At 32.9% G+C, this 23,287-nt stretch overlaps 7 protein-coding genes across 7 annotated transcripts in view; 5 read left to right on the top strand and 2 right to left on the bottom strand.

Annotated features, from left to right (window-relative positions):
- Positions 1 to 6,808: 6,808 nt before the first annotated feature.
- On the top strand, positions 6,809 to 8,348 carry LOC106102340 (ejaculatory bulb-specific protein 3-like). Its single transcript, XM_013281776.1, has 2 exons — positions 6,809 to 6,914; positions 7,947 to 8,348. The coding sequence occupies exon 2, from the start codon at positions 7,954 to 7,956 to the stop codon at positions 8,338 to 8,340; it is 387 nt and encodes a 128-aa protein (XP_013137230.1). The 5' UTR covers positions 6,809 to 6,914; positions 7,947 to 7,953; the 3' UTR covers positions 8,341 to 8,348.
- Positions 8,349 to 9,073: 725 nt separating this feature from the next.
- On the top strand, positions 9,074 to 10,958 carry LOC106102337 (EF-hand domain-containing family member B). Its single transcript, XM_013281772.1, has one exon. The coding sequence runs from the start codon at positions 9,149 to 9,151 to the stop codon at positions 10,721 to 10,723; it is 1,575 nt and encodes a 524-aa protein (XP_013137226.1). The 5' UTR covers positions 9,074 to 9,148; the 3' UTR covers positions 10,724 to 10,958.
- An 821-nt stretch (positions 10,959 to 11,779) lies between these two features.
- On the top strand, positions 11,780 to 13,517 carry LOC106102338 (EF-hand domain-containing family member B). The gene has a single exon (XM_013281773.1). The coding sequence runs from the start codon at positions 11,856 to 11,858 to the stop codon at positions 13,428 to 13,430; it is 1,575 nt and encodes a 524-aa protein (XP_013137227.1). The 5' UTR covers positions 11,780 to 11,855; the 3' UTR covers positions 13,431 to 13,517.
- Positions 13,518 to 14,633: 1,116 nt separating this feature from the next.
- Positions 14,634 to 16,214, top strand: LOC106102108 (EF-hand domain-containing family member B-like). Its single transcript, XM_013281517.1, has one exon. The coding sequence runs from the start codon at positions 14,634 to 14,636 to the stop codon at positions 16,212 to 16,214; it is 1,581 nt and encodes a 526-aa protein (XP_013136971.1).
- Positions 16,215 to 16,902: 688 nt separating this feature from the next.
- Positions 16,903 to 21,637, bottom strand: LOC106102348 (ejaculatory bulb-specific protein 3-like). Its single transcript, XM_013281783.1, has 4 exons — positions 21,537 to 21,637; positions 20,956 to 21,151; positions 17,851 to 18,846; positions 16,903 to 17,151 (listed from the first exon to the last, which is right to left on the bottom strand). The coding sequence occupies exons 2-3, from the start codon at positions 21,143 to 21,145 to the stop codon at positions 18,659 to 18,661; spliced, it is 378 nt and encodes a 125-aa protein (XP_013137237.1). The 5' UTR covers positions 21,146 to 21,151; positions 21,537 to 21,637; the 3' UTR covers positions 16,903 to 17,151; positions 17,851 to 18,658.
- On the bottom strand, positions 16,970 to 18,031 carry LOC106102109 (ejaculatory bulb-specific protein 3-like). Its single transcript, XM_013281518.1, has 2 exons — positions 17,851 to 18,031; positions 16,970 to 17,151 (listed from the first exon to the last, which is right to left on the bottom strand). The coding sequence occupies exons 1-2, from the start codon at positions 18,029 to 18,031 to the stop codon at positions 16,970 to 16,972; spliced, it is 363 nt and encodes a 120-aa protein (XP_013136972.1).
- LOC106102352 (ejaculatory bulb-specific protein 3-like) overlaps positions 21,628 to 23,287 on the top strand; it is a 6,895-nt gene continuing 5,235 nt past the window's right edge. The window contains exon 1 of the mRNA XM_013281791.1: positions 21,628 to 21,708. The gene's annotated coding sequence lies outside the window, so the exon portion shown is untranslated. The remainder of the gene's footprint in view (positions 21,709 to 23,287) is intronic.

Here is a 23,287-nt window from a genome sequence, read left to right on the forward strand (position 1 = left end):
CCTTTCTTAAGCATATCCTCTTTCACACAATCCATCCATACTTTCTTCGGTCTTCCCCTTCCTTTGTAGCCATCCATATTCATTCTTAACACTTTCAGGTTTATGTCCCCATCGTCTCGTCGTTGTAGTTTGTAGCCTAAACGGCTAAAAGGATTTCGATGAAATTTGGCATAGACGTAGAGGATAGTCTGGAAGAACACATAGCCTACTCAGTTTTTTTTTTAATTCCACGAGGGCGAAGGCTAGTATTATTATATTATCCGTCAAGGTTCATCTAGATGTTGCATGTTGTGTATTTTCCTCAGATGACGTCACAAGAAACTGTATGTTAGGCCCTTCGTACACAATGTTATGCAAATCTTAAACACTATTGTTCAGTTCAAATTGTTCAAAATTTTGCGATTCAACAAAGAATCATCAAACTTATATTTTTAACCTTTGAATGTCTTAGTTATTGTGTAGATAATGTCTTTCGGATGGTTTATGATGGTTAATCATTTTTTAATGTTGTTTTATTTCCTTACCTTATTATGTTTGTATTGTAACACTAGTTGTTGCTCGCCACTTCGCTTGCGTGGAATAAAAATTAAAAAATGTAACCTATGATATTCAGCGATAACGTAGCTTTCTAATGGTGGAATCGGACCAGTAGTATACAAAAATACAAATCTTTCCTCAGTATAATGTTATATTCAACATTAGTACTTAATGTAAACATAGTACTGGAATACCTATATTTTTTTAAATGATACAGTGACAAAGTTCAACTGAGTATATTTTTAATTATTTTTTAAGAACGTCTAGTAGACAATTTTTAGTAACTTATTTAAAGTACTGTGTTATTTTACCCTCTGCTGTATTTTAATTAAATTATAATTTGAGCAAAACTCGTTTTAGAGATTAACTAATATTTATTAAAAGATTACAATTTAAATTAGTCATGTGAGAATAATTATTAAAGGGTAAAAATCAGTCAAGGTGAAATTAAATACATTACAAATTCATGTTTTTTTTTAAAAAAAAAGAATAATACATTGTTTTTTTCCTGATTCACAGTAAGATAAAATTTTTCCTGATCTTGTTAACTTCAACGATTTTAATTTTAGTTTTAACACGAAATTACGGTGATATTTTATGTGTCATTAGTGCAATTTTATATACGAAAACCTGAATTTAATTAGAAAATTGTCCATATTTATTTGAACTAGGTACAAAGTCTAAATAATATGTTATCACTGTATGAAATCCGAATTTGATTTTCAACAGTTCTAACTACCATCTTACTGTTATTATAAATGCCAAAATTTAAATGGATGGATAGATATACATCTAACCAACACCCGTACGGATGTTGGTTAAAGTTTGTAGCTTAAACAGTGGTAGAGCCCGCTTTAACATCTACGCACGAATGGGTCGGCTCGCCCGGTGTAATACCACGACTACACAGAAGACAGGCGCAATTCCGCGTTTCGTCGGATGAGTGTGGTGCCGGAGGCCCAATTTTAGTCCCTTTTCCGTCCCACCTTTTTCTTATAAGGGAAGGGGCATAGGAAAGGGAAATATCCTCTTTATGTGCGTTTCTTCCTCCGTCAATTTAGGGTAGGCAACGCATCTGCAATTGCGGATGTCTATGGGCAAGTCTATGTTGGATGGCTATGTTCGCCATTTTGGCGGATTTAGGTGGCCGCTTTCTCGTTTTTGTATAAAAAAATAACGGATCTTCATGAAACTTGGCATAGATGTAGAGGATAGTCTGCAAGAACATAGAATATTTACTTTGATTTTTTTAATTCGAAAGCTTTGTTTTTAAGGCTAAAGGTAGCATTACAATAATGTTGGTTATTATTGTGGTCGTAGAAATATGTGGTATAGAATTATTCTCGCTAGAAATCGTTATTTTTCCTCAAACAAAAAAGTCTAACATAAACACGGTAAAATATTTTATTGTAAAAAATAAGATTAACTACATATTTTTAACGCCAAATGGATTCGGCAAAACCCGTACTCAAGGATTTTTTCCAAGCAAGCACATTCTGTGCAGTTTTTCAACTGTTTCTGTGAGTAAAGAACCTTCACTTTAATATTTAACTAACTAAAAGATTATCAAAATTGCTTCTTACAGACCTGTCGACGTTAAAGGACTTTAGTCTTTAATACAATATAGTTTTAAGTACATTATGTTTCCATTAAGGAGTATTTATTTTAAGTATTTTTCATACAGATAAAAAATATAAATCTCAATTAGTTAACATTTTAAATGCGAAAGTTTAGATGTAAGGATGTTTGTTATATTTCAAAGACAGCTCAACAGATCTCGCTGTTCGGCATAGATGTAGAACATAGACATTGGATGATTTAAATAATCCATATACGAATAGTATTATTTACTTGAAATATTTCTATATATCATAAATAACCATTATTGATAACCAGGCGAGAAAATTAAAAATAACAAACATATAAATGCTACGTCACTTCGATTAATACAAGCTCCCGAAAAATAGACGTGCTGTTAGAAAAATATTCGTTTCGTTAGAGATTGTATGAGATTTGTTGTCGTACTTTGTAATGACGCTACAAAAAAGTTTTTTCAAATATACGTTTCCGTGCGGTTTCATTTGCATGGAATCATAAAATATTTACATTTGTGAAATGTTCAATCGTCAGGTCAGATTTCAAATGCAGAAATAACAACCTTGCTTCCTTCATGTTGGCAGCTTGTAGTTTATGGTCTCTTTCCTACATGAAAGTTTTTTTTAATTCATTTACTCCCTAAGTTTAATAGCGTGAAAATATGTAACCTAAAGCGTGTCGTTAGAGTAGGGGTTTTTATGAAAGAAGGAATTATTCAGAAATATGCTGGTGACATACGCCACAAAGTAGTGTGTTTACGCTTTATTAAATTAGTATAAATATGAACGTATAGATGGATATGGAAGGGTCTTGTCCTGTCCTGAGTATTAATGCAGTTTTTTTTAACAAAATATTGGATTTAACCCGCTCGGTCTGCAATTATGACTAATAAAAAGATTTGAACACTAAGTGTAATTAAATGTAATTTATTGTTAAAATCTGTTTGCAAATATAAAATAACTACCTATAAATAAACCCCTTGAAGTAAATTCAAAGGTCGTGGTCAACCTCTGTACGGGTTTTCTTCATAATAATGGTAAGGCGATTTTTAAAATTCGGTTAATGGATTTTGAATTTTGAAAACTGTGTATTTTTGTAGATCTTAAACGTAATATTATAAGATAAGTGTCGTATAAGTTTATTTTATAATTAATACGTTTCACTGTAAGCCAATTTGACTTTAATAAACATTGTTCCAAAAATCCTAACAAACTGTATTGTTTATATCAATCTTACTAATATTATAAATGCGAAAGTTTAGATGGATAGATGGATGGATGGATGTTTGTTAGCGTTTGTAGCCTAAACGGCTGAACGGATCTCCATGAAATTTGACACAGGTTTAGAGCATAGTCTGGAAGAACACATAGGCTACTTTTTATCCCGGGAATAGTTACGGTTCCCGTGGGATTCATTAATTTAGTTTTTTAATGTTTACTCGATCATTCTGCAACGGTTCAACATATCTTATTGAAATTTGGCACAGATATAAAAGAAAGTCTGGAGTATACATGAGACAATCCCCGAGAAATGTCCGGTTCCGGAGGGATACCTAGCTTTTTGTAATTTATATAGTTTGTATGTTTTCGAATACCACGAGGACGAAGTCGTGGGCAACAGCTCGTAGTTAAATAAAAATGGATTTTTTTCAAAAGCTTCCTATATTCAATTGTATAGTAAATGAAATCAGTAATCGGTTTAAAGTTTGTCGCGTCGCTGTACACGATTGTTAATTGATTACCTAATTGTAAAACAAACGGCGTGCAACTTCTCAGCAACTATAAATATTCAATGACCAATTATACGAACCAATATATCATTGTTAGCATTATTGTATGGTATTTGTTTGTGGTCGCATACATTTTTTCTTAAACGTTGCATTTTGGGTCAATGTATGATGTGTTCAGTGTTTGAAAATTTTATAAACTGCTAGCTTTTGTCCGAGTCGAATTGAAAAAAAACAAAAGTGGATAGCCTATGTGTTCTTCCAGACTTTCCTCTACATCTATGCTAAATTTTATCAAAATCCGGTCAGCAGTTTAGGCTACAAACTCTAACAAACATCCATCCATCTATCCCTACATCTAAAGTTTTACATTTATAATATTAGTAAGAAGTAACATAAGATTTAAGTACCAGCAAGTTTTTTTGAATGTATTATTTTTGAATAATTAATAATATTGATAATTTAATAATATTGATTTTATCCTAAACTATATCTAAAGTTACGAGATTAACATGAAATGAAATATTTTAATTCAGAAAAATAGAACTTGTGCTAAAACTATGTGAATGTATACAAAAGTATTGAGTAGAATCTAGCAAATAGCAGAAGTAAAAATAAGTATGGCAGACCATGATCCCTGTCCAAATCTAGTGGGGTTCGAAATTATGTGCCTAGAAACTTCTATGATGAGATAGTAATATATATCAAGAAGGTGTAGAAGTCAATGAAACTAAAGTTTCAAATCAATTAAGTAAATCAATGAAAAAAGGTTCAACATAAATATTTTGGGAAACCCCGTGACGTGCATACAAAACCTTGAATTAGTTACATTGGTATAAAAAACGCAAACCTGATCTTAAAACAAACAAGCGGAACGCGGCATAACCGCAGCATTATGGAATAATTTTTACATCTTGTTTTTATCCCTCCCAGTAATATTCCGCTAAATGTGGAATCTGAGTAAGAAACGAATTGAATAACTTTTAAACTGAGCGCAATTCTTTGACTAAACTTTCGTACAAATGTTGTGCGATTGTCGATTGTTTTGCAAATAATTCAACTGTTTAGTTTCCCACCAAAAATCGAGAAGTGTACGGACCTCCATATAAGCTCAATCAAAGCGAGACTAAAAAGTTGTGCGATAGTTTAGTCATAGCAGCATTTTGGATAACAATATTACTATTACTAAAATTAAAGCACCATATTCTAGAGTTATTTGTTATAATTATTACTACTATAAAAGAAACGGAAAACATCCACAAGGAAGGAAACTAGAACCTTTTTCACCAACCTTGCCCCGACATTATCTAGGTTGTCTAAAGAATACTATGATTCCTTATTATCTTTATAAGCTTCTAAGTTGTACCTGACATCTTTAGTATATGCACATTTTCAATGTCATATGATAAGTATTTGAATAATGTACGGAATAGTCCTGAAGTTTTTATACTCTGATTCATGCGTTATTATTATTTTTATCCAAGTTTTTTAATATGAGTTTTTTATTTATATTCTGCGTCTATTCTTCAACAGACTCATAGACGTAACGTAGTATTAATACTACATATTTTTTAATATCGGTAAATGTGGAAAACACTCATGAATACCATCAAGAAAGTATCAAAAATTCATACGGCACTTTCACTAAGTAATTTTAAGCAGTATTTTAATTAAAATTTATTAAATTATATCGTTGTTTGTGTTTAGTGAGTCACGCTTAAGATGCAATAACATTTACATACTCGCCTCGCCGCCGGTCGACCGCCCTTGTGTCTAATATATACCTGTTTTGTTCAAATTATAATCTCGCCTTGCTCACTTGTATTAGTCATCATTCATTTCTTCTAACTTCAAAGATTCATCAAAACATCAAAGTAAAGACAATATCTTTTATTATCTTAGAATTTGGCTTCATTAATTTGTATTAAAACAAATGATTACGTACAAAAAATTGGAATTTTAAAGAGATATAAGTGAGTAATGAATAATAACTTTATAATGGATGGGAGATTTAAGCAAAAACGGTGCAAAAGATTGTTCAGATAACATAAACTGTTTTTGAATGTCACTTCATCTTCATTTTGTTTGCTATTCTAAGGGCCTGTCACACCACTGGCTGATAAAGGCTGAGATAGCTTTAAAATGACGTCACTGTCAGAATGGGGAACAAAATCCGACATTTCCATCAAATATTTTACACGTTGGATTGTTATCAAAAAATTTACAATTGGTGGGACAGACCCTAAAACATGGATGTCACTAGAAGAAAAAAACGTTCACATTTTTATGCTAGATATTAGTATATTCGATCATGATAATTAATATTAAGTTAAAAAAATCAAGCATTTACCGCATAGCAAACGTATGTAATTTACTAAAAATCGTAGCCAAAATACATGTATCGATCCAGCGCCTGGCATTAAAAGTAAACAATGCAAAAAGGTGCTATAATAAAAATTGTAGGCGCTGCATTAAAAATATGAATTGCTTTGGATGAAATTGATGGTTGCTGTATATAAGAATAATGAAAAAAGGAATCGCCTGTAGTTTTGTTGGTGTTTATTAAAGTTATCATCCTTAACTTGCCCTTGTACTTAAGGAGGGGCACGCACAGTATGTGCTGATCTTTCATACATTTCTATCAGCCGTCATACCTGAATGCACTCTCTTCTTAAGCATATCTTATTTCACAGATTCTATCCAAACTACAGTCCTTAAACTTAACTCCTCTCTCCTATCCTCTCGTCGCAAGGTAGTTTTAGAAATTAACTTTTCCTAAAACTTGAAGCAACATATATTTCCGAGTCTGTTGATTTGTTCAGAGATTTCTTGTAAAGTCTACAGGAAAAATATAGGTTATCTTACTTCCGTACACAACGCCATTGTCCGATCAGTTTTATCTGTCGATCGTTAGGACGTGTAATTATTAACGCGTCAATGGGCGACGCAACACCCAGTGGCAATGTGAGTGCAGTATAAATGTCCCATAGCATAGACTCGGTAGTCATAGACCTTTCGAAGACTGGACAGTTCTAACGAAGGGATTAGATTTAATGTAAGTATTACATTCAAATAATTACAGTAGTTATACTAAGTAAATGTAAAAATACTGATTGAATAATATAGACTGTTGGTTGTTTTATGATAAACTTTTATTTGATTGCTTGCTACTTTTAAATCTACTACTAGCTTTTTTAAAAAAGAAATTAGAAATAACAAGAATGTGTATGTACAAAAGTTCCTAAATTTCAATATGTATTTTTAATAAATGTTTTAATAAATCAAAAGCAAAAGTGAATTTAATATGACAATATTCAATTATTTTGAAGTTTATAATTTCTAAAACTAACAATTTGTGTGAAGATTTGTCAATTCTAACAGCCAAATTATTTTAAAATAATACAAATGTCATTAATTATTGGAAAACAGTAATACGCGATAGGCTTTTCCCAGGCATTATAAAAAATTATTGATATCACAAATTGCTCTAGAGGTCACAAAATTCATAAGATCGGTGTGATATTTAAAATCCTCGAGAAAATACTTCCTACCATATCACAATGCGACGATTATATTCTATCTAACAATAAAACAATAGACAATACCTAATTAAAATTTCAACGCGCAAACACAAAACATAAAACATGCAAGGAAACGATTGTTTTGCAATCTTATAGTTTTTGTATAATTAACAATGATTAAAATAATATAACGTTAAATTAAATCTTTCATATTTGATAAATAATAAAAACTAAACATTTTGATTTTGTGGTAAAACTTTTCCTAAACGAAACATTCGATTTTGCTTAGGACTTTCTTACTTCTTTAATCTTACTAATATTATAAATGTTAAAGTTTAGATGAATGGATGGATGGATGGATGGATGGATGGAAGTTTGATTGAGTTAGCATAGATGTAGCATATATTATGGAAGAAAACATAGGCTGCTTACTTTTGTTTTTCAATACCACGCGGACAGAGTCGCGAGCAAAAGCTAGTTTTTAAATAAATTACATGCATTTATCACTTATATTGCCTTCAGGCCTATTTGAGTTTGTTTATTAATTTTAATTGTTTCAATTTTAGATTAAAAATGAAGTTATTCACTGTATGTGCGTTACTGTGCGTGGCGGCAGTTGCCTGGGGCAAGCCAGCGTCCACTTACACCGACAAATGGGATTATATCAACATCGACGAGATCTTAGAGTCCCAACGTCTACTCAAAGGATACGTCGACTGTCTTATGGATAAAGGTCGCTGTACCGCTGATGGAAAGACATTAAAGGAAACGATGCCCGATGCGTTAGAAAATGAATGTTCAAAATGCACACAGAAGCAAAAAGAAGGTTCAGATAAAGTTATTAGATTTTTGATCAACAAACGTCCCGAGTTATGGAAGGAACTGGCTACTAAATACGATCCCGATAATGTTTACCAACAAAGGTACAAGGACAAAATTGAGGCTGTAAAAGAACATTAAAGCCTTAACAATGTATATGAAGATGAGATAGAAAATGTTATAATAATTAAAGTCTGAAATTTGTACGGAATTTGTCTTAATAATTTATGGAAAATGTATTTATTATTTGGTTATTTAAATAAATATTTTATGATTACTTAATTTTTTTCATTTTCATTGATTTTTTTTTAATTTACATTGGTTCTTAAAAACATTTTTTTAATACTTTAGTGGAAGATAAAAGTAATATAATGAAACTTTAATTTTAATAAAAATACTCTTATCGAATTATCTTCTAGGTTTGTTAATTAAACTTTACTGAGACAGTACAATATTTATTTTTTTAAGGTATAATTTCAGTCATTTGATTAGAGCTTACCAAATCCGATTAAAAATTGCTATGTTTCTATAAGCGATGGCTTAATGTAATAAGACCTGTGAAATCATTCAAATCAGTTTCACAGTGCGCAAGAGACATGAGTATAAGTCCCACTGTGTGATGATAATAGCATCCTCTATATCGATCTACTTTGGCAATACCATAGTGCAATGTAACTTCGACTGCAACAGACTACGAATTTCAAATGATGTGCTAATGTGAGGACTTAAATCGTTCTTTTAAAACTAAATAACAAATACGTACCCATAAAAAACACGAAAAGTACTCCATAGTTTTTCCAAATGTTTGATATTCTAAAAATAAATTCGTAAACGAGAATTGTTTATGTCAGTTTATACTCTGTCATATTGACAATTTTGACACACAGCGTATTTATTGTTATCACGTTTAATTTTGTATAGTATCTTTACTAATAAAATAATCAACACAATGCCTGTAGACTGCCAAAGATCTACATCGGGTGGGAAAGGAAACCGGGGTATGTTTATCGACCGTAGTCCTAAAATTTGTGCGGCGGGTCTACCCTCTCAACAGCCAGATAATCGAGTCGCTGATAACTTGCAATATTATCTTGTGAAGGATGAGGTGGATGCACTAATTAGCGACGCTATCTTGCCTCCGAAACACCCCAGGCCTCTTCCACCTCTACGTCGTCCTATACCACTAGACATGCGTCATGCCGGATTGTTCGGTGAAGGCATTAGTTTATTAAACCCACCGAATAAATCGAAATTTCAAACTCTAGTTGAAGATTTTAAGGATACTAGTTATTCTTCCTATTGGAAAAAATCGCTAGGAACTGTTAAAGATCCAATGCCAATGCTACCTGAAGGACTAGATATGTACAAAACGACCTTTGGAAGGAAGTTTACTGATGAAGGATCACTGTATGATTTAGTATTCCCAAAAAAACCTCTTGAAGGCACGACACCGGTTTCTAAATTAGCTGCCGTCCAAATAGATCGTAATTATTGCAAACCACCATTTAATGCAGATTTAACATACGGTTATCGATCTTATATTGACGAACGTGGTTTACAGGTCAAAACTTGTTTAACAGATAATAATGTCGTTGATGGAAATGGAAATCGAACGGTTTTAAACACCGTTCACTCGTCTCACCAGGAATTTAATAAGGCTAGAATTGGAAAAGCCTTGGCTCCCAATAATAATATCAACAATGTACCAAAAGGTTACGCATTTGGAATTTCAAGTAAACCAGAGAATCTAAAACAATGTCTTAGCTTATGTGAAATCAATCCAGAATGCGACTTTACCAGAAAATGCTTTGCTCATCTCAATACTGTTCGTAAATGTATGTCAACTCGATTTTTACCTTCATTTTTTAATGACTTTTATTTGAAACTCAAATATTACGATACCGAAAAGCGCGGTTGGCTGCCTCGTGAGGTGTTATATAATTATTGTGCTTCGAAATTTATAAGATTTGATCCATCATTAATAGAACCTTTGTTATCAAAGTGGGAAGCTTTCGATGGAGAAAATATTGACTATAAGTTTTTTTCTCACATGATAAATTACAAGGAACCCATAGAAAACATCCCACATGTCCCAGACTTACCTTCGGATTGCATTGATTTCTGCACGGTTTACAATGAATTCATGAGACCTGTTCAAGAGAGGGATAAGACTCGAATGGCTGGAATTCCGTCTGGGAGGTACTTCGACTTAGATCATCCTATAACACCTAATTTTTGCTGCAAAGCTGTTAGAACGTGCCTCCCACAAGAGTCAGATGCCATGTCATGTCTAACTCCGAGCGTACTTACGTTAATGCATGTCAACCACCGTGACATGTATGCTAAACGTGAACCTGATGTTGTAAAAAAAGTATTCAAAGCTGCTGGCGAGGATTTTAGTGATGATAAATTTAACGATATTTGGGAGGAGGCTAAAAAATATCATTCCCAAGGATGGGTCTGTTTTGAGACCTTTAGACAGGCGTTGCAAAAAGTTTGTGAAGCGGAAAACACAAGAAAATAGATTGTAAGAAATTTTTATTTAATCGATAAACTACTTTACTTTTATAGTTTTAATTACATTTGTAACATATAGTTTTACAGTTATAGTTTAGTTTAATAATTCTTTAATTTTATGTTGCTATAATTATTCTGAAACTCTTACTAAGATGTACTTAAAAACATGGGTTATTAAGTACATCTTCAATTTCATACTAGTTTATGATATTTTTTTTTATTGTCCTGAATATTTTTTTTAATAATGATAAATACTTTTTTTAATACAAATGTTTACTAAGTTAGAAATAAATAAAGACATGTATGTCGTTTGAATAAATAAATCTCAACATTTCTCAGTTATTTTACTTCTTACTGATATTGTAAATGTGAAAGCTTAGATTTAAGGATGGATGTTTGTTAGAAAGTATCTCTGGAACGGCTAGACGGATATCGATGATTGACACTGATGTTAAACAAATTCAGGCAGAACACGTTAGGCCACCCTTTTTTTTTGTTGGGCGCAGTAAAAGCTAGTTCACAAAAAAAGAAAATAAAGATACCAAATAGATAGAGATTATATTTTCAACAACAACTGGCTTAATCGTCATCATCATCAGTCTTTATCTAACCACTGTTGGATATAGTTTTTCCCCAATCCCTCCCTTGTGGGGCGTCCTACTTTCAGGTCGGCCGACGACTTAGTGCGCACGCAAAGTTGGATGAGGAAGGCGGAGTACCGCTCTCTGTGGAAGGCATTAAGAAGGGCCTTTTGTACAAAGTACCCAAAATATTGTATCCCGTGCTATCTAAATCACGCTTACCAATAGGTCATGATCCCGGTACTACGGTAATGCCTTAGTGAACATGACATCGACTGCTATCGAATATGTGGCTAAATAATGCGGTGATTCGTAAAGTTACAGCACTCCTATAAAAATTACGAATAGTTTAATAACAAAAAAAAGCTCCATCGTTTTCTCATCATTGAGTATTTTAAAAATAAATTTATAGACAAGGGATTTTTATGTCAATTTATAGTCTGTACTATTGACGTATATTTTATTGACATTTTTGACACAAACTTGGCGTTGTTTTTGTAAAGTACCGGGTTTAATTTTATTTTATATATTTAATTTAATAGTAAAATATTTAACAAAATGCCGGTCGATTGCCAACGATCGACGGCGGGAGGGAAGGGAAACCTGGGTATGTTTTTCGAACGAAGTCCAAAAATTTGTGCTGCGGGTCTACCCTCTCAACAGCCGGATAATCAAATCGGCGATGACTTACAGCATTATTTAATGAAAGATGAGGTGGACTCACTTATTAATGACGCTATCTTGCCTGCGAAAACACCCAGACCACTTCCACCCCTACGTCATCCTATACCATTAGACATGCGTTTTTCTGGAGTATACGGACATGTCGCAGGTATTATAAACCCACCGAATAAGTCAAAATTTCAAACACTAGTTGACGATTTTAAAGAGACCACTTATTCTTCTTATTGGAAAAAACCACTTGGAAAAGTGCAAGATCCATTGCCAATGCTACCTGAAGGACTAGATGTGTACAAGACGACCTTTGGGAGGAAATTACCTGAAGCAGAAAGACTGTATGATGTCGTATTCCCGAAAGTACCTCTTGAAGATAAAACGCCAGCTTCCAGATTTCCAGCGGCACAAACAGACCGTAATTATTGTAAGCCACCATTTAGTGAAGATTTAACGTATGGTCATAGAACTCATGTTGATAAGCGTGGGCTTTACGCAAAAGCATGTGTAACTGAAGATAATATCGTTATTGGAAACGGAAACCGAACAGTTTTAAATACAACTCAGACCAGTTTCCAGGAATTCAACAAGGCTAGACTTGGAAAAGTGTTGGCTCCCAATAATAATATTAACAATGTTCCAGAAGGATACTCATTCGGAATCTTAAAAAAACCTGATAATCTTAAACAATGTCTGAGCTTCTGTGAAATTAATCCAGAATGCGACTTCACCAGGAAATGCTTAGCTCATCTCAATACTGTTCGTAAATGTATGTCAACTCGATTTTTACCTTCATTTTTCAACGACTTTTATTTAAAACTCAAATATTACGATACCGAAAAGCGCGGTTGGCTGCCTCGTGACGTGCTATATAAATATTGTGCTTCAAAATTTATAAGATTTGATCCATCATTAATAGAACCTTTGTTATCAAAGTGGGAAGCTTTCGATGGAGAAAATATTGACTACAAGTTTTTTGCTCACATGATAAATTATAGGGAACCTATAGAATATATTCCACATGTACCAGATTTGCCTCCTGACTGCATTGACTTCCGCACAACTTATAGTGATATGGTGCGGCCTGGTCAAGAGAGGGATGAGTCTCGTATGGCTGGAATCCCATCCGGGAGGTACTTCGACTTACCTTATCCTGTTACACCTAATTTTTGCTGCAAAGCAGTTAGGACGTGCCTCCCACAAGAGTCAGATGCCATGTCATGTCTAACTCCGAGCATACTTACGTTAATGCACGTCAACCACCGTGACATGTATGCTAAACGTGAACCTGATGTTGTAAAGAAAGTATTCAAAGCTGCTGGGGAGGATTTTAGTGATGAAAAATTTAACGATATTTGGGAGGAGGCTAAAAAATATCATTATCAAGGCTGGGTCTGTTTTGAGACATTTAGACAGGCGTTGCGAAAAGTTTCTGAGACGGAAAAAACTACAAGTTAGATTGAAAAGAATTTTGTTACTTGTTATTATAAAACTACGTCAAGTTACTAAATGGATTTTTGAAATCTTTCTTTGTAAAACTTTAATTTTATGTTTTTTTTTTTACTTTTATAGTTAAATTAAATGTATAATTTTAGTTTAGTAGTTATAAATTATATTTTGATTTAATAACGTTTTATCTTTCTATCGATCTTAATGTTTAATTTTTGTTATTATTATCAACTTTTAGATTAACTTTATTAATTAAACGTAATATTGTTTGTAAACGTAGTATTGTTAATACATATTTTTTAAATATTATTCATTTTTTATATTATGCTGTACCATAATTATATTCTTATTATTTTTGAGAAAAGTCTTAAAAATACTTTCTTATTTCATATCTTTATAACTTTAATTTGTATAAATGGTTTTAAATAATTCAAATTCAATTTTAGTTATTTATTCCTTGAATGTTATTTTATTTTCGATACAAAACAATTAAAAATTGTCAGATTTCCCAGTTTGTTTTATTTATGATCAAAATAGGTAGATAAAGGATATATCATACTAATATTACAAATGCGAAAGTTTAGATGGATGTTTGTTAGAATTTATTGTCTAAACGGCATGTATTTCGTTGAAAATTTATATAGATGTAGAGGATAGTTTGGAAGAACATATAGGCTGCTCGTTTTTGTTCTTTTTAATTTCACGCTAACGGAGTCGCGGGCGAAAGCTAGTGTCTAATAAACACAGATGAAGGCTTATTTTCATACGTCCGCAACAAGATACGGTGCCTATTACCAAACTGCAAATAGATATAGAGAATCTCTATACCTCCTCGAAGTTATCTACCACGGTAGTATGGTACACTTATGTACAAAAAGATAGATATAATTTGCTTTATTAACGGATTTTAAATACGTTGTCACCAAGAACGAATAAAATGTTCACAATGAGTGAGTTACAGACTTATGAATATTACATTCTTTTCGGTTTAGTAAAACACCGCCAAAATAATCAACAAACATTTTTCACGCAACAAAAAAAATCATCAATGAACTTGTCTTTTATAGCCTCATATTTTTCTTCTTTCTTTTTTGTCATAAGTGACATCAACTTGTCGTTTTATTGTCACCTGATACGATTGAATTTAATTGCACTTTTTTATTGCTGAAAAATCTAAACTATAGGTATATGTTTTAACTATAAATAGACAAAATGCCTGCAGGTAGTCTAAAATCGAAATGTGGTGGGAAAGGAAATCGGGGCATGTTTATCGATCGAACTCCAAAGATTTGTGCAGCAGGCTTACCATCTGCCCAGCCTGATAATCAACTCGCTGACAACTTGCAACACTATCTACTGCAAGAAGGGGTAGATGCACTCGTCCGCGACGCTATAAAACCAACGGAAATACCCAAACCTCCTGCACCTCTACGTCGACCTGCACCGCCAGACATGCGTAACGCTGGCATAGGCGGAGAAGCTGCAAGACTCATACACCCACCTTTTCGATCAAAATTTAAAACTCTGATTGAAGATTTCAAGGAGACATCTTACGCTTCGTATTGGAAAAAAGAAATCGGAAGGCTCCCAGATCAGGTACCAAATTTACCTGAAGGACTTGACATATATAACACAACATTTGGAAAGAAGACACCTAAAATTTCTTTGTATGATTTGGTATTTCCAAAAGTACCTATAGAAGGCCAAACGCCGGTTTCTCAACTACCTGCTACTAAAATAAGTCGTAACTATTGTGAACCGCCATTTAATCCAGATTTCACATTCGGACACAGAAGTAACACCGACCAACGCGGAATACATGTTAAACGACGCTTGACTGATGATAAGATCATTGACGGAACTGCAAATAAAACAATGTTGAATATAGTCCTGTCTAATTATCAAGATTCTTACAAGTCTAGACTTGGAAAAGGGTTAACACCTATTAATAATATAAAAAATGTTCCTGAAGGTTATGCATTCGGAATATTAAGCAAACCTGATCATGTTGAACAATGTCTCACCTACTGCGAACTTAATCCAGAACGTGAATTTTACAGGAAATGCTTAGGTCATCTCAATACTGTTCGTAAATGCTTGTCAACTCGTTTTTTGCCCAAATTTTTTAGTGAGTTTTATCTAAGACTAAAATATTACGATTGTGAAAAATCTGGTTGGCTACATCGAGATATTGTATATAACTTATGTGCTTCGAAGTTAATAAGGTTTGACTCATCTTTAATAGAGCCTTTATTAGCAAAATGGCAAGCTTTCGATGGAGAAAATATTGACTACAGGTTTTTCACGCAGGTTATTAATTTTAAGGAAGCTATTAAATGTATTCCTCACATCCCTGATTTACCACCAGGCTGCACTGACTATTGCACTAGTTACAACGAAGCGTTTAAACCTGATCAGGAACGAGATAAATCTCGTATGGCCGGGGTTCCGTCTGGGAGGTACTTTGACTTGGATTACCCTATTACACCTAATTATTACATTAAAGCGCATAGAAGCCACCTTCCACAAGAGTCGGATGTCAAGTCATGTCTTTCTCCTAGTATCCTTGCTTTAATGGATGTCAATCATCGCGACATGTATGCAAAACGTGAACCGCACGTTGTAAAAAAAATATTCAAGGCCGCTGGAGAGAAATTTACTGACGATGAATTCAATGAAATTTGGGAAGAAGCTAAAAAATGTCATTCCCAAGGCTGGGTCTGCTATGAGACTTTTAAACAGGCGTTGGAAAAATTTACCGAAAAAGAAAATGTTACCCCTGAAATTATTTAAAAAGGAGGATTTAGGAGACATGTTGATTTATGTTATCGTTATGACATTTGAAATAATTTTTTTAGTCTGTTATAGCTGTGGATAAAAGCTATTTTTCGTGTAATTTGAATAAGCTAATGGGTATATCTAAGGTAAAGTTTAGTTATTATCAGTAAGAGCAGGCGCACACCTTTGACAAAACTATAGCACGATGTTGTGCGATTGTCGAGTGTCGATTGTTTCGCAGCCGATTTAACTGTTTAGTTGTACAACTAAAAATCGAGTAATGTGTGTGTGTGTGTGTGTGTGATGGATGGATTGTGTAAAAGGTGACATGATCAAAAAGGGAGTGATGACTGAGATGACATAGGATAGAGTTATGTGGAGGACAAAAACCTGTTGCGCTGACCCTACGGGAGTAGGATAAGGAGATGATGATGATGATGATGATGATGTGTGCACCTTCATAGGAATCAAAGTGAGACTGAACAGTTGTGCAATAGCTTAGTCAAAGGAGTGCGCCAGCACTTAAGCTTTGTAACACCACAACTTAGAGGTGTCATCGCTTATCTTTATGAAATAAGAAAGAACAGGACATACCCAACGAAGGATAAGAAGAAGAGGATAGCTACATTGATTTTGTTTACATTCTTAATGTTATTTGGATTACTTAAGGATTACATTATTCATAATGAATAAAATAAACATAGAAAAATATTCGTTTCCTTTATTGAACAATCTATGAATTTTCCTTGCTGCCTTTTTTATTTCAAGATTTAATTAGTGAGAAACATTTGGAACTCTTTCTGGTATTTTCCTTGTGGGTCGTAGAGTTTCTTGAGCTCATCCCACAGTTCGGGATGCGTCTTTTGGACTTGTTTCACGAGCACTTTGCCTATCTGTTTCTGCTTGTCGGTGCATTTGTCGCATTTAGTCTCGAGAACTTCAGGAATTTTATCTATAAAAAAGGCGGAATTTAAAAAATAACGTTACACCTGTCTTTATCTTTGATACAATTAAATCTTGAAAGTTTATAAAAGTTAAAAACGACAGTGATACTATAATTTTATCCGCATAAACGATAAAACTATTTAATAATGTTATATTTTTGTGACTAAATAAAATTTAATTGACGACTACAAAATCGAATTGCCGCTTGTATCTAACAAAGGTTTGTTATCATTCTGAGTAGAATGCCAATAAAGACTATCTGTTGATGATCTCACAAGAATAATCTAAATACTTGATTAGTGAAGCGGACGATTAGCTACAAGTCTTATATGGTCTGTAAGGAAGGCATATCCTAGGTGAGGTTTATTATTGCATACTATTTTTAGTGCTTTCCGCTATTCACTGATATATTTAAAATATACCTTCGATATAGTGAAAATCGATAAGCGTATAAGTTTTAGAATATATAATTACAGATATTCTATTTCCTCTTATATGTTGAGTTTTTCAAACAATTAATTCTATTGCAAGAAGTTAATACAAGTTTAATTTGACGAGAAAACGGCCTAGTATCTACTAAAAAAAAACAGATTTTACGTAGAATTCAGGCATCTAACCTATGGTCATATAGCCTGCCTCAAATGTTTGATACTTTTCCTTGCTTTGTGAACAAAATGTACATAAATTAAATAAAAAAATAACATACCCTTAATTTTCTTAACTTCCGGAGTACAAGGGCCTTTGTTCAACAGACATTTAATGTATGCAGTTAACAAACGATCGTTTCCTAACAATTCTTCTATGTTGAAGTTATTCTCAATATCTTCATATTTATCTTTAGCAAATGCCAAAGCGACAACACACAGAACTACTATGATCAACTTCATCTTGCAACTTAGATTAATTCTATCTGATTAGATACAAAAAGATCATGTCCCTTTTATAGATCCCAACGTGTACAGTCGCGTTCAATAAAATATAAAAGTGTTAGGGAAAAAATACTAATGCTAAATCAATAATAACAGTAAGTTTGCAATTACGCGTGCGATTGTACACGTTTGTATAACATTCTCGGAAGGATTTTTAGTAATACCTAGATAATTGTCCATAAATGTGTCCATTTGTGTTCGTAAGTTTATTGTTAATTACACATAACGCTAACGTGTAATTATGTTTGTTATAATAATAGACAATTATTTATGACATCTGTTTTAATATCACGAATAGTTATTAAAATATACACAACAAACTCGTTAATAAGTACAATAAAGATTAAATTAAATTTTAAATGCAAGATCTCCCTTGAAATTAATTGTTTTTATTTGTTATTAAATTGATAAACGAATCATCGATAACTTTCTTTTATTCTTTATGCTTATAAAAAATTAACGAAAGTATCAAGTCAGTCCACTTTGTACTTAAACATAATCTTTAAATAATTTAGGCTTATTACTAAGAATTATCTCAGTTATTTTAATAATTTAAAATTAAACTTTATATATTAAGGTCAATAACTAATTCCCCGTCACTAAAAATGTGTACAATGCCTCTCTGTTCAACCGACTGGGATCGTATTTATCAAGAAGTTCGAAGAATCTTGGCTCGCTTTTCGCTCTGATCCCCAACAGCAGTTTGCGGACAACAATCTTTTGTTTCGGTGAACAACGGCCGCATGCTGTTGATATAGTTTCTGGCAGCACACCTGGAAATTACCATAATAAAACTGTAATCAATTCATCGATAAAAATTGCTGTCTTTGTTTTGTTAAAGAGAAAGAAAGAGATGTAAGTAATGTATTAATACGAGTATCACTGGAGTTACGATGGAGTTCTAGGGTTAGAGAGAGGAGAATATAAAACAAATGAGTATGAAAGAGAGGGAAGTATCGTTATGTACAGTCACGGAAATTCGCGGTATTTCACTTCCAGAAAATTTGCTTTGTTCCTTAGAAAGAGATAAACTCTGCCACTTCTTACTAATAATCGATTAGGTCGCAGTGATTTGTGCAAGCGACGGGATAACAATACCCTATAAGTCGTGTACCACTGAGAGACCTTTTTTATAACCATTTAAAAGCTGCGTCCTATTGGTTGTTGTTCGTAGTCTCAATGCTTACAAAATGTTCAAACGTCTGTAGCTTTAAATGTGGAACAACGCGAAATTCCCCGATAGTACGTTTGCTGATATTTTTTCTAAGGGCTTCATATCAAAAGGGGAAATATTAAAATTCGCTTATACTTCTTTGTATATTACTAGAAACGTTGATATTTCTGAGAAAGCACATATTATGATATAATCGTTCCTTTGAGGAAGGAAAATCTCCAGACGATTCAAATACTTCAATAATCGTTAAACAGCTATGTGTTATATGATTTATGCATTTTAGTGTTATTTTCCAAGACTTTGTAAGTTGTGTATCATTTCTGTATAGAAACTCGTTAAACTAAAGCAATTGGTATCCAATACAATGCCGGACTTAGCCACCTTTTAGCCGGATTTAGGCCTGTAGCAAATTTTCTCAAGAGCCAATTAGTTTGCTTTAGGTTCTCAAATTTGGGGTTTTAAAAACTAAATTATTTTTACGCTCTAGATTGACCAAATCCAGTTTCACATTTTCAAGTGGAAGTGAAACATAGCCTAAGTTCTTTGTGTTTAAAGCATGCAATTTATTTTACGCTACTATCTAAATTAATGTTCTTGTTACAGTCAGACAGGCGTTGGAACTCGGGTCCCCAAATTCGCGGGGCCCGTAGTTTTTGCTGCTCTTGCTATAGGACTAATCCGGCACTGATCCAATCTTACTAAAGTTTTTGTTATTAATGCATCGTTTTCTTTGTAAACATTTACCAAAATTATTATTTATATATTGTTTATTAATTTAATGATACACAAAAACTAAACACCTTTGTTTTTTATTATCTTGTATGAAAGTTTAATCTTTATAGGATACACCAACTTTTTTTATGGTATTGAAATAAAATTATATAAATAACATTACATTAAAAAGTGTATATTCTTTAAAAATAAATTAAACACGTCTTCCTGTTTTTCTGTACTTCTGCATACAATTCAATGTTAGAAGCAATCCAGTATTAAAGAATGAACATAATATTTATTAAAATATGACTACTTCCGAGAATCTATAACAAGAAAACGCGCAATTAATAAATACACGAATGTTTGTTGTCATCAGTCAATGCGTATCTATTCGTAATCATTTATAATAATTAAATCTAAATTATGCAAAAACCCAAACAATTGTGGCTTGGACCATGTGAGTAATTAGTTGTGATTTAAAAGTCAAGTATTTAGAAATATAAGAACTTGAAAATCACTTTAGTATGAAGATCGATGACACAGATAAAACAATAAATAAATAATAACATGTAATTCAATAAAAATGAGCGCTCCAAAGTCATAATACTAGTGCAGTGCAGTCTGTACAACATTTTTTTTATTTGAGGTTGAAATATAAAATATTGTCTATTGTTTTGGTTGTCGTAAAGCTTTTTCAAGTACAGATCAGTAGCTGAATACTTAGATTAGAACCTTGTTTATCCATTTTAACTTTAACCCGTAACCAAAGATTAAGAGAGGGTTAGTTACCTATACTAATATTGTAAAGAGGAATGAGTTGTATTTTTGGTTTTCTGATTATATTGAAATAACTCAAAAACTACTGAACAGATTTCGAAAATTTTTGCACTATTAAAAAGCTATGTTATCACTGAGTAACATAGGTCATATTTTTACATTTTTTTTATTTCACGCGGATAAAGTCGAGAGCAACATGTAATAAATAATAACTTACGTTTAAAGTTCTTGCCATCCTTAGTGCAAGGTCCCTTCTCCATAACGCACTTATAATACGCGAGTAGTATCCTCTCATTCTGTATGATGGAGTCCGCGTTAAAGTTGTCGTACCGGTTGACGTACTGCTGCTGTGAGGAGCATGACACCACCACCGTCAGCGCTAACACGCACAACAACCACTGCCTCATCTTTATCTACAAAAACACAAGGATTAGTGTTTCCCTTTTGTTTCTTTTGCCCTTATTCTTTTTGTTCTTTCCCCCAGTATACAGGTGTCACATAAGAATCAGAAACTTTGCCATATTTATCTTCTTAATAATTTGAAAGTTGCATGTTGCGGGATCGATAATATGTTCAAAATGGTACAATAATAAAAATACAAAGCTTGGTATTACGTACGCTATGTTCAATATTGAACCAAACTAATCAATAAAACATGGTCATTATCGTTATTTAAATTCAATGTAAAAGTATAAATATATTCGGTCAGCGCTTGACTATACCGCTACTTTCACAATACTAGAACTGTACTTTCTAAACGGCGTAAAAGCGCAATTATTTAAAACAAGTAACACTCACTTGGAAGAAAGTACGCAAGTCCTTCAGGTGCGACGGTCAATGTCGGTATGGACGTTTCTCTGACTCCTAACAGTGGGGTGCAAACATTTCTCTAAAACCAGTCCTCGATGTAGGAAGAGGTCGATGTAACGGGCCGCATACAAAACGTTTGCCGTGCACGGAATTAAAAAAAGTATGTCAATGATCGTATTAATTATCTTCTCAAAATATATTACAATAAACTTTTTTTTTTGTTTATTAATCAACTAAGTATAACGGAAAATTGTTTACACGTAAAGTGTCTACAAATTGTCTTTGTCTTCAAAACATGTTCCTTACGCAATGTCAATGCCCTTAACAGTGAATCCAAGTTTGTTTTTGTTGTTTTCTTATTTTTATTACACCACAAGTAAGTCACGTTTCGATCTGTAAAAGGGCCTATATCCCTTAACGGAGAAAGTTAAATTCGCTTCTAAAACTTACCCAGTACCTTCTTGTAGTAACACGTGAGTTGTCGGTTTGTTATGTTGAAAGCAACTTTAATTTTAACGTGTATTTCTTATGTTATTTTTCTCGCTATCTTACTTTTTACTACTTTCATAAATACGAAAGTTTAGATGGATGGTTGGATGGATGGACGTTTGTTAGAGTTTGTAGCCTAAACGGCTGTATAGAATTTGATGAAATTTGGTACAGATGTAGATGGTAGTCGGGAAGAACACATAGGTTTATTCACTTTTGTTTTTTTTAAATTCCACGCGGAAGTAGTCGCGAGCGAAAGCTAATATTTTTATATGTAATAAGGGTTAGTGAGTGAATAAGGGTGATGTGATAAACAAAAAAAAAAATAGAAAAACAAATGGATTGCTTACAAATTTTGTGCGCTTTTACAATTTTACTTTTACAACAATACAAATATTTATGTTTGTTTATCGTAAAATATAATATGGACGGTTACTTTTCCCCGTCCGGGGCTCTGGAGGTGTGGGGCTATTGAAACACTTTCTTCTAGTTAATCATCATTATATTTAAAATATCTGAACCATATTTTATACAATGTTTTATTAGTCCTTCAATGTTACTTGTTCCGTGTCGAGATGTGAAGTCTAACTATATTTCAGCAAATGTAGAATTCTTAATAATTTAAATTATATATTATTCTAATATTAAAAAAAACCATCCTTAGTGTGTACAGTGTTGCCTGCCAGTATACAAACATATAAAAACTCCAACACACCCCCTCAACACTTTACACACTGTTAACCCCCTGTATAACATTTAATACAATACACCAAAAATAAATATTCACTAACATGACTTTGTAAATTTACCCATACCACCATAAATACCTATTTGTACATTAACATTTTATAAACTCATACACGACATTACTACAACAGAACTTTATCAATTCTATAAAATATTTTTTTCTCAATATAACCAAACTAATAACTTCCACCACTCAAACATATATATAAAATGTTGCCATCTTAGATTCCTCTTCACTTGTCCAACTCCTACTCGAAACCTCAACCAAACATCTTCCTCAACAGCCTATCTATCACCTGCTAATCAACCTTTCTATCCTATATTTAACATACTTAAAACATCGCAAATTATACTCAATATTAACCTCCTCAAGGTTACTTATAACACCAATCGCCTACTCAATTACACATTTAAAAACCTTAAACACCTACTCAACTCTATATAAAGAACACCAATCTCCTACTCGATTCCTAAAAATACTTTAAGTTTATTTAAAAACCTTA

The sequence above is a fragment of the Papilio polytes genome, unplaced genomic scaffold (assembly GCF_000836215.1).
Source record: "Papilio polytes unplaced genomic scaffold, Ppol_1.0 DF823923.1, whole genome shotgun sequence".
Lineage (NCBI taxonomy): Eukaryota > Metazoa > Arthropoda > Insecta > Lepidoptera > Papilionidae > Papilio > Papilio polytes.